The sequence below is a fragment of the Mus pahari genome, chromosome 14 (assembly GCF_900095145.1).
Source record: "Mus pahari chromosome 14, PAHARI_EIJ_v1.1, whole genome shotgun sequence".
NCBI lineage: Eukaryota > Metazoa > Chordata > Mammalia > Rodentia > Muridae > Mus > Mus pahari.
In genome coordinates, this window is record NC_034603.1 from 86,867,730 (window position 1) to 86,883,699 (window position 15,970).

Genomic DNA, 15,970 nt, shown 5'->3' on the forward strand with positions numbered 1-15,970 from the left:
GCTCAGCAGGGAGGGCATGCAGATCTGCTCAGCAGGGAGGGGCATGCAGATCTGCTCAGCAGGGAGGGCATGCAGATCTGCTCAGCAGGGAGGGCATGCAGATCTGCTCAGCAGGGAGGGCATGCAGATCTGCTGAGTTTGAGGGCAGCTTAGTCTACATAGTGAGACCCTGTCTCACAAACAAACAAAACAAAAACAAACAACAACAAAAGTAGTTTATTTTCTCAGAATTATATTACATCTTCCTATCCTCTTAAAACTGTTTATTAGGTTTGTCTGTCTTATTTCATATGTATGAGTGTTTTCTTGCATGTATGTCTTTGCACCACATGTATGTGGTAGGTATTGGAGTAAGGTGAAGACATCAGAACTGTAGGTATGGACATTGTGTGGTGCTGGGGACTCAAGCCTGGGCCCTCTGACAGAGAAACCAATGCTCTTAACTGCCAAGCCATCTCTGCAGCCCCATGCCCCACTTTGAGACAGGGTCTTCCTAGGTAGCAACCAGTTGGTTGCTGGGGTTACAGACATATGAAGGGTTCTTTGGAAAGTCAGTTGTGGTGGATGGTGTTTTGTTAGGGCAAACATATGGAGGAGTGTGTTCCTGAAGTGGACACAGGTGAAAGACTAAGACAGACGGTGTGAAGGGGCAGACACAGGGGAGAGGATGTCCTGCTAAAGTGAGCATGTGAAAGGACACATGATGAAGGATTCTTTGTTAAATGACACTCGTGTATTGGTCTGTCTTACATTTCGAGGTTGAGTTGCGTTTGTTAGGACTCCATTGAGAGAAACACACCAAAACCTTCTGGTGGTGCGCTGCAGCTTCCATCCCTTTCTGGGGCTCAGGCTGAATGATTGGCAGAGTGATGTCAGCCGAGACAGACGTGTGCTGAGGCAAGACCCGTGGAGGACACATGATATTTGAAGGGAATATAAAAAGGACTTGATGGGCAGTGATGGAGGCTGGGCTTAGACTTGCTTATAGATCTAGCTGTGCAACGATTTTTGGTCTCGAGTCTTTACTGATCTTCGATTTGCTGAGAGAGACACAGCTGAGAACTTTTTCCTACCATCCCTCCGGGTCCCTCCTGCTGACTTATGTCAAGGCTGAGGCCTGGCTGTCTCTGCTAGGTCATGCCACAGCCGCCAATTCGTGTTTGCTATCCCAACTCTACTAAACTGGATTGTTGAAGTGTTAGCAAGTGGATCTAGCTGTAGCTGCTGATCTGTTTCTGACAATACAGGTGGGATTTGCTCAAAAGAACCTTTCTAAACAGGCCCATTTTCCCTGTATCCTTTCTTTTCTACTACCTCTGGTCGGTGGTGGGCTAGAAGCGAGATTAAAGCATTTAAAAACCCTCATTAAAATTAATGATTGAAAAAAAATTAAAGTTACAGACATGTACCACCACACCTGTTTCACAGCTACGTTTTGTGGGGTTGAGCAGGGTCCCGGTGTTGCGTATACTTAGTCTGAGTCCTGAGCAGCATCTCTCAGAACACAGAGAAACTTCTGAGATTGGAGGCTGTGCACGCCAAACGCTGGCTCTGCCATTGTTCTCCAGCCCCTTCCCGGGATGTCATGTTCAGGCTTGCAGCCAGGCACCGTAAAGGCCTGATGGACTCTGCAGTGCGCAGTACCCAACTGCCATTCCGTAGTGCTTTACAGGGTTGTGTTGACACTCACTTGTGTCACCGTGATGTCAGATGGCATTTTATCATTTTGATTTGTTCTTTACTAATTGTTATAATTAATGTCACTAGCAATCTGGTGTCACTCAACAGGCTAGCTGCTATTAGCATGCCGTCTAGATATAGAGAGGACAAGGACATAGGCAAAGTTGTAAGCAGTGATGGCCCCTCACAGTCTGTAGTTTCATTTGGACATCTGTACACAGTGGCTAGTGAGCAGTGTGAAGTTCCCCCGACATCAACCTGAGCCCTGCACAGAGGCTCAGGAAAGGCCCAGGCCTCAGGCAGGCTATTCCAAACACAACACAACACACACACACACACACACACACACACACACACACACACACGATGTGGCTGAAGGTCACCCAGGCAGTGATGCCCACCTGCCTAGGCCTACATCGGCATCCTTGCCCCCATACTGTGTTTCTCTTCCCACAGGCACTTTCTCTGTGTGGGCTTAATGTGCTTTGCTCATGGGTGCAGGGGACTTAGGGAACCTGGAGGACCTTCTAAGTCTAAAGCCTTCATGCACTGGCACAGACTACTAGGGGCTAGCAGCCAGACTTGTCAGTTTGTTTCTATTTTTAGCAGCGGATTAAGTCAGTTTATTAAAATAGCTAACTTAGTCATCAGCAATAGTGATTTTAGCCTCCATTGTGGCTCTGTACTAAACAAGTGGCCTGCTTGCCATTCTTGAAGGACTGCCTAAGTCGGGTGGTGCTGACAGAGTCTCCTCTGGGAAACTTGAAGGTACTTTTCCTGCAGTGATTCTCGGCCTCGGCCTGCAGAGCGACCCTGTCCCTTTTAGGTGCTTTTTCTTTGTGCCTTGAGTCCACACACTCCTCCACTGACTTCACATTTGGTTCCACAAACATCTTTCCACTGTCTTTAAAGGCTCGGCTGCAACTTGTTCCTTGGAGGGAGCAGAGTAAGCAGTGTTCCACAGTGCCTGCCTTCCACTATAGCCCAGAAGGTCCTCACTCATGTCGATAGACGAGGCCAAAAGTGGGTGTCAGTGTGTGTGTATGTATTGTACCACTGTGCAGTCCTGCCAGGCAGGTGCTCCTGTAGCAGGCAGGTTCACAGCTGCAGGCGCTGCTGCTGCTCTTTCTTGCTCTTTAGTGTGCATGGCGCCTGTCTACAGTGGTTGCTAGGTAGTAGGGATGGAGCAACCAGTTTGATTTCTCCATGTGTTTTATCTTCATATGGGTCTTACCTGTAACTTCTGGAAGCTAACCCAAGAGGGACAGATGAACATACCTTCAGCAAAGTAGTAGGATACAAAACTAACAGACAAAACTCAGTGGACTTCCTTTATACCAAGAACAAACACAGTGGGAAAGAAATCAAGGAAAGAATCTCATTCACTATAGATTTTTAAAAAACAAAACAAACAAACCTTGGACTCCATTTAACCAAGGAAATGAAAGACTCATACAATGAGATCTGTCACGCACTAAAGAAAGAAATTGAAGAATTTGCTAGAGAATAGAAAGATCTCTCATGCTGATGGATTAGTGGGATAAATATTGTGAAAATGGCCATCCTGCCAAAAATAAACTATGGATTTCAGTGCAATCCCTATCAAAATTCCAAAGCAATTCTTCACAGGAATTGAAAAGTTAATTTCAGAATTCAAATGGAAACACCAAGCTCCAGGAGAAGCAAAACTTACCCTAGACCCCAAAAAAAAAAAAAAAAAACCCCAAAAAAAAAAAAAAAAAAAAAAAAAAAAAAAAAAAAAGTCCCTGGGGTTAGCCTGCATTACCTCATTCCTTTCTAAGCGTTGAATGTAACTTTACTGACCTGCATTCATTCTGTGGAACATATACGTTACTTTTAGAGGACAGATCATAATGTCCACCTATATAGGCAGACCCTTTCACTGGTTTTCTAGTAGGTTCTGCACAGTTTTAGAGAACGTGGCCCTGGTGCCTGGAATTATTTGTTGTGCCGTAGTGCTATGATGATCCTCTGCCATACTGGGCTCTGTCTTTAAATTCTGTACTGAAAATTTGCTATTACAAGTTCAGGATAAGGCACAAAATACATGGAAGTGAGCCAGAGACCCTCATCCCTGTCATTGGCTTCAGCATTCATGGGACATTACCAGGTTTATCTCTGCCCTGCCCCCCAACTCATTCCACCTGCAAGTTAGCCCAAGTTTTAACAAATGAGCTTTCAGAACATTTTAATGACAGCTCTGCTCCTGGGAAGACCTTGTGTGTGGCTCTACCTCAGGTGTCTTTGTGTTGCATTATTTTAATTAGATTCCCTGCAGGATTTGGGGTGTCTGAAGGCTTTCCACAGTAACTGTGGGTTTTCCCTTTTCTGTGCTTTCTTTGTTTTGTTTTGGTCTGCATGTCTCTCCCAGCCCCCTTTTCTTTTCCTCTGTGTGGGTTCCCAAAACAGTTTGTTTCATTTCATAATATAGCTTGCTAGATGTTTATTGGTGTTTGCCTGGCTAGGGAGAGCTGAGTGTCTGCTGAAGTAAGCTGTGTGCCTGTTCCGGTCCCATGTTTCTGTGTTTTCCTGCTATACTGGCCACTTCGAACAGTGAAGTTCCACACAGCTCTTCCTGAGCTACCTCTCACCAGTTAACAAGTTTTGTTTTGTTATTGGGGTTTTCTTTGCCATCTCTGTTTGTTGTTTGTGTGTATAAAATCCCTGTTGTTCATTTCAGGACCCCATCCTGAGGTGTTGCAATGTCCTGCACAAGAGGGCAGTATGCCGAACAGTGGATTCTTCCTTCTCTTCTTTATTACTCTGCTATTGCTGCAGCGTATGCTGCAGGCTCTCATTTGAGCAAATTCTCTATGCTCCATGTTCTAAGAAGCTCATCAGGGCATTCCCTTCTGTCTGACTTGTGCCTCTATGTGATAGGCTGTCCTTATTCATGTCCCATGTTATAGTTGTCCTCGGTGAAAACATACTGCATGACCATATTCTCCTCTAGCTTGGGGCCACTTGTGCAAGGTCCCACAGCTGGTCCCTGTAGATTAGTGTGCATGAGGAAGAGGGTCCTCTCTGGCCCTTCCCTGTTTGTGACAAATATCTCCTTTCTCTTTTTTACTACAGGCTCGGTATAAGCAGAGCCTCGACCCTACTGTGGATGAAGTCAAGAAGCTTTGCACATCTCTGCGCCGGAACGCCAAAGAGGAACGGGTCCTCTTTCACTACAATGGCCACGGGGTGCCCAGGCCTACAGTGAATGGAGAGGTCTGGGTCTTCAACAAGGTGGGCCTGCCCTCAGCTACTACTCTCCTTCCCCAAAAGGCCTGTGAGCCTGGGTGTCCCCTGAGACCTCCTGCCTGTTGCTTTTGCTGAACCCTGGGTGCTTCATGCACTCTCAGCCTTTGAAGAACAGCGAGTGACCCATGAGTTGCTCCAAGCTGGCAGCCGGGTGCCTGCTGAGGACAAACAGGCACAGGAGCTATTTCTTTTGGAGGGTGTGTTGACAAAAGCATTCTAAGGCTATGTGTGTGGACGTTCTGTCCTCAGTAAGAAGCAGGATGCTCACAGGTATAGATGGATCTCACGTGCACTGGCTTTCCAGTCTGATCAGCCAGAGTAGTTCTCTGTCCTTAGTGTCAGAAAACCAGCCTTCCCATAGAAGAATCAAAGTATTCTGAGTATTCTAAAGAGCCCAGCGCCATTTGGTTGCCACCCTGTTCTTTCTGATAGGCAGTACTTCCAGCCTCTAGTGGTGTCGTGTGTTGGATTAGATGGGGGAGGAAGAGTGCCTCGGCCCCTGGGCTGTGGAGTGATTTCAAACATTCCACAGGGAAATACTTGTGCTGTGTAGCTGTACATGACAGGTACAGCCTCAGCAGCATGTGCGGTGGCCCTTGAGTGCTTGAGCTTTGATTTGGGGCTCCATAGAAGGTGAGCTTAGATTTCAGTCAAACCCTACTCTAGTGTCAGGACTAGAACCTCTTTGGCCTGTTTCCTTGTGTTTCATTGTCTCCTGCAGATAAAAACATACACAAAGCTTGTCACCAGCCCCTCACATGCTTTCTGATAATGAGCTTCCGGATGTCCATCATCCTGTTATTCTTGTACAGTTATCTGGTGAGCCCACAGAGGGGCCTAGGAGTTGGTTTTAGGATCTTTCCCCAGAGGTGTAGTGGACAGGACCCTGAAGCTAAAGAACCCCCTGTCCTAGTTAGTTTCCTCTGCAGGGGCAGTGCTCTGCCTTCTGTATATGGTCTAGGTGCCACCTGTAATGTCTTCTTTTCATTTCTATTCATAGATTACATTTATATTATATATTTTAAATATTATGTGTGGGTGGGTCACACACATGCCACAGCATTAAAGCATTAATGCGGAGGCCAGAGGACAGCTTTTGGGAGTCAGTTCTCTCTCTGTCATGTGGGTGCTTAGAACTGAACTCATGTCACCAGGCATGGCGGCAGCCTGCTAAGCTATCTTGCTATTCGTTAAGAGGTAGAATTTCAAGGAATATGGTGTCATGGACCACCAGGAACTCACCATCCCTTTCAGGAAAGGAGGCCGTGGAGCCATGTGTGCCCTCTTCAATCTCACACCTTCTCACTCTTTCTTTCTACATACTGACATGAGAGCACAGAGGATCCAAGCTTCTTACTCTCTGGCTGTCTCGTCTCATATCATATTATATCATATTATATCATATCATATCATATCATACCATACCATACCATACCATATCTGCAGGCAGAATCATTTCAGGAAGAAAGGGTTTATTTTAGCTTGCACATACATACACACATACACACATACATACATACATACATACATAAACTTTTGTGAGTATGTATGTATGTATCTAAGTATGTGTATGTATGCTTGAATGGTCTTATGTACATACATGTAGAAGTTAGTATGTGGCATCTTCTTCAGTCATCCTCCCTCTTGTGTTTTGAGCCAGGGTCTTTTCTGAATCTAGAGCTCTCTGTTAGATCTCTGCTACATTCCTGGCCAGCAAGCCTTCCAATCCTCAGTCTCTGATCCCAGTGCTGGGATTAGAGACACACACCACTGCATCCGGTTTTTTCGTGGGGGTCAGGATCCCAGTGCTGGGATTAGAGACACACACCACTGNGGGATTAGAGACACACACCACTGCATCCGGTTTTTTCGTGGGGGTCAGGATCCCAGTGCTGGGATTAGAGACACACACCACTGCATCCGGTTTTTACGTGGGGGGTCAGGATCCCAGTGCTGGGATTAGAGACACACACCGCTGCATCTGGTTTTTACATGGGGGGGGGGGTCAGGATCCCAGTGCTGGGATTAGAGACACACATCACTGCATCCAGTTTTTATGTGGGGGTCAGGAACTTGAGCATAGTTCACTTGTTTGTGCAACAAGCCATCTCCCTCACTCCTGTCAGGGAGACATGGCAATAGGTGACTTTATGGTGGTTGAAGCAGCTGTTTGTTACATAGTGTCACCTAGAAGCAGAAAGCTAGGACCAGAAGTAGCACCGAGCTCTAACCCTTAGGCCCTACCCCAGTGACCATAAGTTACTCAAATAGTTCCTATGTCTACAGCTTTTTAAATTATCTCTACTGGTTGTGGACCACATGAGCCTCTGAGGGATGTTTCAAAATCAAACCATAACGCTGGTTCCAGTGGTTTTACGTTGATGTGTTGCGACCATCCTGTGGGTGAAGGTACAGGTCTTGGTTCTTCCTCTTGGTAGAGTAGGACTCCCTCATGTGCAGACACTGGCGTGGACTTCGGTGGATTAGGATTGAGTGCAGACGCAGGATCCGAGTGTTTCTTCTCAGTTGGCTGGGACTTCCCTGCATAGACTTCTCTGTATGCTTTTGTTTGTTTCCACTATTTTAGCTGTACTTAGAACTAAGTCCATTTGTTCCAACTCAGATTTCTCTGGAACCTGTTGAGTCTGAGTCCTGTTGATTGACAGCTGTTCTTCTTGGGTTGTCTCCTGTTGATCCTGATGGAATTCTTCATATTCTAGATAGAAACTCTTCATCATCCTATGAACTGTGGCTGTCTTTTCTAAATTTATGACTTGCTTTCTATTCTGTTTGCAATGTCCTCTAAAGGACAGGAGTTTTTATGCTGAACAGGTCACACTCAGTGTTCTCTCCAGGGGCAACTGCACCTGACCTAGCCAACTATAGTTAGGTCTGTGATGTACCCTTTTCATATATAGCATGAGATGGAATCTACGTTTGTGTTTATAGCTCACTGTAAATCGGTTATTTATTTTATATGTGTATAGAAGACACTAAAACCCAGTACTTTATTTACAAGCTGTAACACTGAATCGAGCAGGTCCCTACTATATCCAAACCATTTGCCCCTTGTCACCTGCTGTTTGAGGCCCACCTGGGCTGCTTCTCCATCAGCCTGTCCTCAGGGTCCACTTTTCCTGGCCACATGCTCGTGATTCATCCGGACTCATGGTAACTTCCTCTTTTTTCTGTCTTCTCTCCACCCCTCCATCTCTCTTGAGTCACCTCACTCAATCCTCAAGTCCCGCCTTCCTTTCTCTGCTGTCCAATCACATGCTCTTCTTGCCTTTTATTAACTAATCAACTTTAAACTGAGAGCAAGGTTTACACACGAAGACCGTAGTCTATGAAAAATGTACTCTGGACTGAACTAGATCTTGGGTTGAGAATTTAGGGTTTGTATGCATAGCTCACTGCTACCTCCCCATCCATGCCAGCTTTGGCATGAGTCATCTCTGTCCTGTGCCAATCAGTGGTCTTGGTTTTCAGTTTCTTAGTTTGAGGGGACATAGGCACCCTTTGTTCTTCTTATTTGATGTTTCGGTTAATCTTGGTCTTTTGATCTAATAAGAAAATACTGAATCCTGCCATCTCTTTCCATAAGACTTGTGGGGCTGGATGTCTCAGCGGTTAGAGCACTTGCTGTGCTTCCAGAGGACCTGGTTCAATTCTCAGTGTCTATATTGCAGTTCATAATCACCTGTAGCATTAGTGTCAGGGTGATTGACCATTTTAGCCTCCACAACACCTACACACATGTGACATTCATACATTCTGTCTCTGTCTGTCTGTCTGTCTCTCCCCCCCCCCCCAACACACAAACAGGTAAGAATAAAAGTATCTCTTAAGAAGAAAAGGCGTACTTGTTGGACTATGCTGTGTCTTTGGCTACAGATGATCAGGCAGATCCTAGATGATCATTACAGATGATCTTTTATCTTGACTGTGATCATTTAAAGTGCCTGTCAGGATAGGATAGCTTTCTTGATAAGCATGTAAGAGTGTACGTTTCTTAATTTTCTTACTTGGGTATTCGGGAAGGACTTTCTCCAGACTCTTGTGGATTGTAATAGTTTCTCAGGGTGTAAAGTTGCTTCTTATTTGCAGATGGGCGTTTTCATTTCTTCTTTTCTCCCTTGTGCCTCCTTGTATGTATTGTTCTTGTTTTCCACTGCTGGCCCTTAAGAGAGGAAAACATTAACGGGGCCACCTTGTCTCTTTTGTGGCTTCTTGAGGAATCCTCTGTCCCTGTGAAGTCTGCAGGAGGCTTTTTGTGAGGGGGGGGGGATAGAAACAATTATTTATCAGATTAAGAACTGTTCCTGCTTTATCTCAGAGAATCATGATTAGGCGTTGACTCTTCTAAAGCCTTTGTTTCGTTGTGTGTCAGATCTATTACTACTTGTTTCTGTTTGTGTGTTAAAATTATGAGTAGATGTTGACTTTTCTAAAGTCCTTGGTTTGATGTATTTCTGTTAAGATGGTAGAATCTTTTCTTCCTTAACTTATAAGGAAGGGCATGATATCCTGTGACTCTGTATTAAATGCCACATACCTGTTCTTGAGATGGCTTATTTATCTCTGTGTATCAGCTGTTTCACACATGGTTTAATTCAGCTGGCTGGTTTTGTTTGTTTGTTTGTTTGTTTGTTTTTAAATCTATCTTCCCTGTTGAGATTTTCCTGGATTTTTCTTACTCCTGTCTTTCTCTGGTCCAAGTAATCAATGTTCTGTGGCCCAAGAAAATGAGTAGGGAATTTCCTTCTTGTCATAGACTCTCACGTGGTATTTATAAGACTTGACGCATTGGATTGCCCAGGGCAGACTGAGGTCTCTGACTGCTGGTTGAGGGTCTTTCTTGGTTAGAAGTAGGTGTTCATTTTTCTAACCTTTTCAAGATTTCAACAAAGGTTTTGAATTTGTTGATACCTGTTGCTCAAAATACCTTCCTTGCCACCCTGTAAGTCTAGGGAATGGTAGCAGTATTTATTGTTCTTGGAGTTTAGCACACAGGATTTCTTTGTGTTCTTAGTTATTACAGTGAGGGGTATATGTGCCTTTTATCAGTTTTGTCAGGACTCCAGCTTTGATCTTTGAGGTCCTTCAAAAGGTAGGCAGGACAGTGACACATAACATATGCTGTGAGTGCTCTGTGCAGCACAGTGTATCCCTTACACGATGCTGGGAGCAAGGGTGTTTTCTGGCTGAGCACAGTATTGTTCAATTGGCAGGGATGTCACCCTCCTGGTTTATGCAGCCTCCAGGCTGGTTCATACAGAGCCCATACTCATACACCTCCCTCCAGCCATTCCACAGAGTCTGCCCAAGCTCCCTCCTGTGCACACTCTCTAGTCTGGCTCGCTTCTCAGTGTGTGCTACTAGCATTCTGGTACCCAGCTTCTCCTCGACTCTGACTGCTTTAAAGTGAAGTTATAACTTACTGATTTCTGTTGGTGAGTTAGACCAGTTTGGATCAGTCTTTAAAGACATTAGTAGGCCTTCTTTTGTGGAATGCTTTATGGACTATACAGACAGTGAGCAGTCTAGAACTTTCTGCTGGGTTTCTTGTCTAGAGTTGCCAGGATTGATGAGCCATTATGGTATGCTCTTACTAGCCATGTCCTGCTTTATGTCCTTCCTGTTGGTGTTGTATAGTCTGATCCCCATGGATGTGTCTCGCAGATGTGCTTCCTGGCGCTGGTGTCATTCAGAGCGCACTCACTGAGTTCCCACCTCTCCTCTGATGTTCTTCCTTTCTTCTTCCCTCCCTTCTCTTCTTTTTAGCTTTATCTTTCCCAGAATGCACTGTAGTTGGTGTCATCTGTAAATAATCCTTTCAGAGCAGCCTCACTTGCCTGGCCAGTTTGATTCAAGGCTCTTTCTCCATGGCTAGACAGCTGGGTCTCCACGTGTACTATTAAGCCTTCTGATTCTCTCCTCAGTTATGAACAGTGCTGGTCACACATTTTGAGACAGGTTTTCATGCAGCCCAAGCTGGCCTTGAACTTGTGGCTCTTTATGTCTCTGACTTGGGATTCTTCAGGTTGCCGGTACACATGGTCAGAATGTAATTAGCTTTGTAAGAATTGCTGACCTTTCTTGTGAGGTGTCTGTGTTATTTGCATTTCCACCAGTTCTCCTGTGTTGGCAGGGTCAGCATTCTAGACTACAGTCACTCTGCAAAATATGTCGGAACTGTATTGTCTTGTCTTGTTGCCAGTGAGTTTACAACTTAGTAGTCTGACCTGTGACAGGGTAGTGCTCACCATATCTTTATATCCTGGCTCTGGTCCACTGTCTACCTTGCTAACACGTCTGCTTGGGTCTGTTTTACCCTGCTAGGCAGAACCACAGCCTGTGTGTGCTGAGCCACATCCCAGCTCACCTGCTCTCTTTAAGAAGAAGCTTCCTTCCTTGTTGAGCATTAATAATCCCGTGTACCTTTTAGACCTTGGTCCTTTGTCAGATATGTGCTTTGTAGATATTTCAACTTGTGGCTTGTCGTCTTTCTTAATAGTGGACATTGTTTTTTATCACTGGAAAGCTCAGACCTTTTACTCTCTAGATGCCCAGGTTCTGATTTAGGTTCTTTGATTCTTTGTGAGTTTATGTCTGAACCAAGAAGGCAGGTTGTAGTCTGCCTTACGCAGAGGTGCAGCTATAACTGAAGGCTGGTCCAGGTCACGGTAGTTCGTTCACTGCAGATTCACATAGAAAGCATGTGATTGTTTTAACAGGCACCATGAGCAGAACCCCTGGGGATGTATGTCCACACCTCATATCAGTTTGAAAGTACAGCAGAATGAGCAGAGTGGACGGAGGAAACAAATCCCCCCCTTCTGGATGTCTGACGTCTGTCATTTCAGTGGTCACTAAGTTAAAGTGAATGCCGAAGAGTGATAATTAAACTTTTCAAAAGGAAAACTCCAGGGAGAACATAGTTTTTCCTATTTGAAAAAGTTTTAGTGGAAAGGATCTGAGCAGTGTCATTGGTCACCCTGATATTGTAAGCCATGCGACATTTACCCAGCAAGTGTAAACCACAGTCAAAGGGGACATGGGCTGGGTATGGTGAACTCTCCTCTGGAAGCTGGAACAAGACGATTGAGTTTGAGACCAGGCTGGACTGCATAGCAAGATCATGCCTCAAAACCTTTCCTCTAACCCCAGTCATGGTAGCACTGTGGTGGCCCACACGTAGAAGTGGATGGAGGGTGTGGCTGACCCTAACCTAACCAGGTGTCATTTTGTCAGTCAGGGACTTTCTGATCCTTGAGTGTGCCCAAAGCCAGCTCCTTCTCCTCTGGAACCCTCTGTAGCTGTCCTGTAGTCTCTGCGTTGCGTCTGGCTCTCTGTGGCAGCAGCGTCCTTGTGGTCTGAGTCCTAGACGAATACTGGTCTGTCGCTGGTTGACAGTCATATGAAAATAGAAAATCTATGAAAAAAATCAAATCAACAGGACAATGAAGTGGAAGAAATCAAGACAAGACAAAAGAGACGTCTGCACCAGAGACTAGCTTCACAGATGCCAAGGCTAAGGGTTTCAGAGCATAGTGACATTGCTACAAGCAGATCTGGCCTTTGAAGGCTGAGGTACAATCTGGATGTAAAAAAAAAATAAAAGAACTAAAATTGCTCTAAACTAAAATGTAAAGCCCTGAAACTCACGCTCAGTGCACCAAGAGAGGCGAGCTGAGATGAAGCCCGCTCTTCTAGGTGAAGTGGGTCCATCTATGTAGGCAAGAAAGTCACTTGGCTCTGTGCTGGATGCACAAGCAAAGATCATACATAAATAGCTTCTGTCGTGCTGGACTCTGTAGAACACAGGAAAAGGCTTGCTGAGTGGAAAAACCCTTTTCTGCCAAAAATATCTTCAAAGTCTGGACCTGCTTGCTCCTCAGTGTCTGTCTCACGCAGTATCTCTCTCAGTGTCTAACTGCTCTGGACATAAGGAGATAAAGCCTCGTGGAGACCACACTCAAAGCAAAGACTGTTTCCTGTTAGGTGCTGGTTATAAGTCAAGTTAAAGAGAAACCTGCTGATTGTGTAGTGACAAGTCAAGTGATGCAGGAAAGATAGACGGGCCCTTTAAGAGTGGACCAGCAGTGAGCTCCCTTCCCAGGGACCCTCCTGCAGGAGCCAAGTCAGCACCAAGTGGAGCCTTCCAATGAGGGAGATGGGAGATTGTGTCTACACCAAGGGTTAGAAAGGACAGAAAACAAGGTGGGGTGCTGGGGGGAAGGAGTGTGGCCAGGTGGCTTCTAGGATACCTCCCCCTCTGTTGCCTGAGAAATGGATTTGATAAGACAGCAAGAGGAAAGCCAGCATAAGGTAAAAACGGTGATATAATAAACACTGCCACCAAGCTGAGCTTGCATGTTGAGGACGTCAGTGGAGGGCAGTGTGTCGGACAGGAAAGATGGACAGAGCAGCTGAGGCCTGGAGCATGACCAGGATGAAGCAACAGGAAGAAGGGGCTGGTGTCACCTGCTGGCCCTGGGCTGTCTGTGCACCTTTGAAAAGTGGGAGAAGTGTCATTGGGTCCCCAGCTTGTGATGACTAGGCCTGAAGAAAGCGTGAGGTCTGGGAGCCAGAACAAGGTCCCCAGACATGCTAGAGGGTCTGTGGAACATAAGTAAAGGTGGGCTCTGTTGTGAGTGCATGGGGCTCTATAAAACGGAAGGCCTGAACTTCAGGAAGAAGCCTCAGCAGCTACCAGCTGTGAGAGAGAATGTCCATTTCTTTATCAGTTACCCAATTGGTGACATTCTGTCATAGCATCAGAAAAGGAGAAGCAGGAGGGAAAATGTGGAGGAGGCTGGGCAGGGGCCACCCAGGGATCCATGGAGGTGAAGTTCCTGTCAGCCTGGAGTGTGGGCCTTTGACAGGGAGGGGGTGAGTCTTCGGGAAAAGCTGTCTGTTGACTCTCAGTGCCTGTTTGCGACCCTCACGCTGTTCAAGAAGCTGCCTCTCAGGCTGGTGTCCGCCCTTCAGGACACAGCCAGGAACTGGTCTCTGCTGCAGGACCTGTATGCATGCCTGCTCTCTGAGGGTGCCTTGGAGATGGATCTCCTTCCCACGGTTGTTCCTGGATGTTGAGTAGGCAGCAGGAGAGAATGGCCCAGAAGTGCTGGCATCATTAACTGGTGCTTACTTCTGCCTGAGCTTTCTTGTGGTTAAATAACCATGAGTTCCACAAGCAACTTACAGATACTGTTCTCATGACTACACGTATAAACACAGGAACACACATACACAGCACATGTAGTTTGTGGGTTTGTTTTGTTTTTGGTTTTCACAGGTATATAGATGCTCCCTACCTCTTTGTCTGGTATGGAACAGACAGCTGCTGCTTCTATTGAAAGACAGATCATGAGGTTTTTAAATATGCATTTGTCGGAAAACTTTGTGACTTTCATAATTGCATTATTCTCACCGACATCGTTTGTTGACATTGCTGCTCCGGGGGAGTCCAGGAGAGTCGACGACGACAAAAGTCTTCATTTCGTTGTGAGCTTGACCCTTTCTTTTTAGACTTTCTAGCGTCTTACATTGCTTATAGTAGTTGAAGGCCATCAGCAAAAATTCTGTTTCTTTAGAGAAAGCCTGGAAACCTCAGGCTTTTTCTTTTCTTTATAAATTTATAAAGAAATTCCTTGGTGCTGAAAGCTATAGTTACCTTCATCTACATTTTGAACTTTTTAATAAAATGTTTCTAGAGCCACTAAAAACTCAACATTTGCAGAACAGTTGATGCAGCATTCTTCTGATTGCATGAGAAGGTAGCTGCTGTATGTGATTAAGCTACCCCAGTGCACCCCCTGTTCCCTCAGCAGACCCCCACTTTCCCCACCTCTCCCCATTGGTTCCCCCATCCTGCTCTCTGATCTGAAGCTGTGCCTTTCCTGCTCATTTTGGCTTCATGCTCACCTCCAGGGGCTCAGCTGGCAGCCTCACCCATCTCCGCTGGCCCTTCCCTCACTGCTGGCCTTCCTGCTGGGTATCTTGGTCATGTGAGGCCTTTGCAGATGCTATGATCTGTATTCTTTACATCTGATTTGTTGTTGTTTTTTAAGTGAATGATATCACTGTTCATATCTTAAATAGCTTGCTTTTCCATTCCTTCTGAATGTCCCAAGCTTCAGTTTCCAGGTATTTGTGTGTTTATTAGCCAGGTGTATAGCTACTGTACTGTAATGATGTGTTTTACATATTTAATACTGATTTCGCATAGGTTCATTATAACATTGATTGTTCTTGGAATTCTTGGGTATGTGGTTAGAAACATTTTAATTCTTCTTTAGTTTCCTGAGAGCCACAGCAGCTGCAGATCCCAGCTGTGTTGAATGTAGAACATGTGTTTACATGGAACAGTGCATAGGAAAAGGTAACCTGACACTTGGGAGTTACTGTCCTAGCTTTGTATCTGTGGCGGGCACCTGAGACAATCAGCTTGCTTGCTTGGTTCTGTGCCAGACCAATACAACATGGCAGGACCATTGACAGAAGAGATCCATGCCCTGGAATGAAAGAAGGAGCTCAGGACCACACACTCTTCCTCTGGTCCAAGACTGAGGAACATTCTCGATCCAAACTCTAGTACTTTGAGCATAGTAAAACCTGTGAACTTGCTCCCCATCTGTGTGTGTGTGTGTGTGGGTGGGTATGAGTGTTCAGAGGGTTATTTCCTGAGCAAACTGTCTCTTGAACCACAGTTCTCCTTGTTCCGATCTTAGAAAATTACGTTGGCACAGACAAGGTCTTATATTATACAGGCTTGTTTCAAATCTGCTGTTCCCCTGCTTTATACTCAAATCCCAGTGTTACAGTGAAGGGTGCCCTGCCTCACTGGTTACAGTGAAGGGTGCCCTGCCTCACTGGTTACAGTGAAGGGTGCCTGCCTCACTGGTTACAGTGAAGGGTGCCCTGCCTCACTGGTTACAGTGAAGGGTGCCCTGCCTCACTGGTTACAGTGAAGGGTGCCCTGCCTCACTGGTTACAGTGAAGGGTGCCCTGCCTC

General features: G+C 45.7%; 1 protein-coding gene across 1 annotated transcript in view; it reads left to right on the forward strand.

Annotated features, from left to right (window-relative positions):
* The window catches only part of Rptor (regulatory associated protein of MTOR complex 1), a 294,655-nt gene that overhangs the window by 112,464 nt on the left and 166,221 nt on the right, over positions 1-15,970 (forward strand). The window contains exon 4 of the mRNA XM_021212174.2: positions 4,777-4,935. Within this exon, the coding sequence (XP_021067833.1) occupies positions 4,777-4,935 (159 nt within the window). The remainder of the gene's footprint in view (positions 1-4,776; positions 4,936-15,970) is intronic.